Source organism: Cystoisospora suis (genome assembly GCF_002600585.1).
Source record: "Cystoisospora suis strain Wien I chromosome Unknown contig_2360, whole genome shotgun sequence".
Lineage (NCBI taxonomy): Eukaryota > Apicomplexa > Conoidasida > Eucoccidiorida > Sarcocystidae > Cystoisospora > Cystoisospora suis.
In genome coordinates this window covers 1,160-3,099 of record NW_027155159.1, presented here as the reverse complement: position 1 = coordinate 3,099, position 1,940 = coordinate 1,160, and the positions used below count along the sequence as shown (strand labels likewise).

The 1,940-nt window shown below is 44.8% G+C and overlaps 1 protein-coding gene across 1 annotated transcript; it reads left to right on the top strand.

Annotated features, from left to right (window-relative positions):
- The first annotated feature begins 32 nt into the window (after positions 1-32).
- CSUI_004922 (uncharacterized protein) lies at positions 33-1,681 on the top strand. The gene has a single exon (XM_068065103.1). It carries the CDS (start codon positions 1,103-1,105, stop codon positions 1,262-1,264), a length of 162 nt encoding a protein of 53 aa, XP_067922919.1. The 5' UTR covers positions 33-1,102; the 3' UTR covers positions 1,265-1,681.
- Positions 1,682-1,940: the final 259 nt, after the last annotated feature.

Genomic DNA, 1,940 nt, shown 5'->3' with positions numbered 1-1,940 from the left:
AAATTAGCTGTAACAGCACCCCCATGTTCCTCTCCTGCTCCAAATGGGGGTGGGATTACTACTATAGCCTATCATGATAGCCTAGAGCTAGCCAAATAATGGTGGTAGCCACACTTGACCTAACCTCCTCCTCTATTTCTATAGCTGCTGTTTGAACCTACCTACCTAGGGAGAACCGCCGATCGGCAGCAACTAGTCAAGATAGCACCTGCTCCTTTTCCTTTTCTTGTTCTCTCTTCCCTCCCTCCTCCCACCCTCCCAACTTTATTTATTTCGCATCTCCCGGTGTCTCTTTCTTTCTTTTCTACTTGCTCCTTTTGTTCTCTCTCCATTCTTTTCGTCTTTTCTTTCTCGTTTTCCTCATACTCCTGACAAGTACTTTTTTCTTTGCGTAGGCGCAGTCACGGTGTCACTTGGGTCTTCCTACCTTATCCTCCCTCCCTGACCATTTATGGATGCTCTTCCTGTCTGCATGAATGAAATTCTTTTTCTTCTTTCTCAAATGACACTAACTCCAGTCAACACTAGTATAAGGAGCATCACAAGAAGCACCTTAATTAACCACGTCAACCTCCTCCCTTCTTCTTTTTCTTCTTCACTCTTCCAGTACCATCATCCATCTCCACCACCTCTCTTCTCTCCTAACTACCACTACCGCCACCACGATTTCTCATCTCTCTTTCTTTATCTTCTTCAAGCACTCGTGTCACTCTTATCTTTTTCTTTCTCTCTGCAACTTGCCCTCTTCACAGTCTCTCTTTACCTCCTAATAGGACCCACCGACCTTCTTCTGCACCCCACCCCGAGTCCTCTCTTCGTTAACAGCATTTAGATCATCTTCACTCCTATCTTCGAGTCTAAATAAAAAGGAGCACCTCTTTCTCCTTCTTTCTTCTATTCTATTACTTCCCCTCTCTACCATGCCTATACTACTAGTTTCTTGTACTACTACTACTACTACGATCATTATTACATCTACTTAAACTGGTACGACAGCTCCTACGTCCAACTCTTACCCACACGACTGCTCCTCCTAACGCCTCTTTCCAACACGTCGACTCTCTTCTTGTCTTTCTTTCTTTCTGCGTCCCAAGACTCTCTAATGAAGAAAGACTTCTCTTCATTAGCGAGGAGAATCGAAAGAAGAAAAAGTGAAGGAAGAAAGAGGAGAAGAACCCTCAAATCTTTGGTGGGACAGTCTACCTATGACACGCAGGAAGGAGTCATGACGAACGATCACCCATCGATTGTTTCACTTCAGTGAGGAGGGAGCTCTTCACTCTTTCTTCAACTCCTCCCATTGCTCCTCCTCTTCTTATATGTATTTCTTTCTCTTGCTTCCTGTTAGATTCGCCATTCGTAGAGCAACTCCTACTAGTCTTACTCCCCCTGTTTCTCTTCGAATTTCTCTTCAATCTTACTACTACTACTGCTACTACGAGGATTGCTTGTAGTGTTCATGGCAACTGCTGTAATCCAAAGCACTTTTGGGACTAGACTGGGAAGGAGTGACTCTTCTTCTTGTTTTGTCTAATAGAGAGAATCTCTCCAGTGGTTACTCTTATCCCTGTCCTGTCTACACAGTCTCGAACTGTTCCTCTTAGGAGGGGGTGTCCTTCTCTTCTTGCTCTTCTCTCTAAAACGCCTGTCGACGTGTGTGAGCCGGATGATCCTAGCAAGAGTTGCGGGGTGTCTATGGTGACTCCTCTCTCTTTCACTGCTTAAAGCAACATCTTTGGAATGAAGATAAAGACGATAAGGATGGTCAAGATGCCACTTATACACTCCTCATACTACGCCTATTACTATTAGGAAGGGTCAGTCATATGTTTAGGACTAATGGAGCCGTAGGGATAAGAAGGAGGAGGAAAGGAGAGACACCGTCGGTAGCCTTCTCTCTCACACCTTGCGTCTCAGAGTGAAGCTCCTCCTTAGATGAA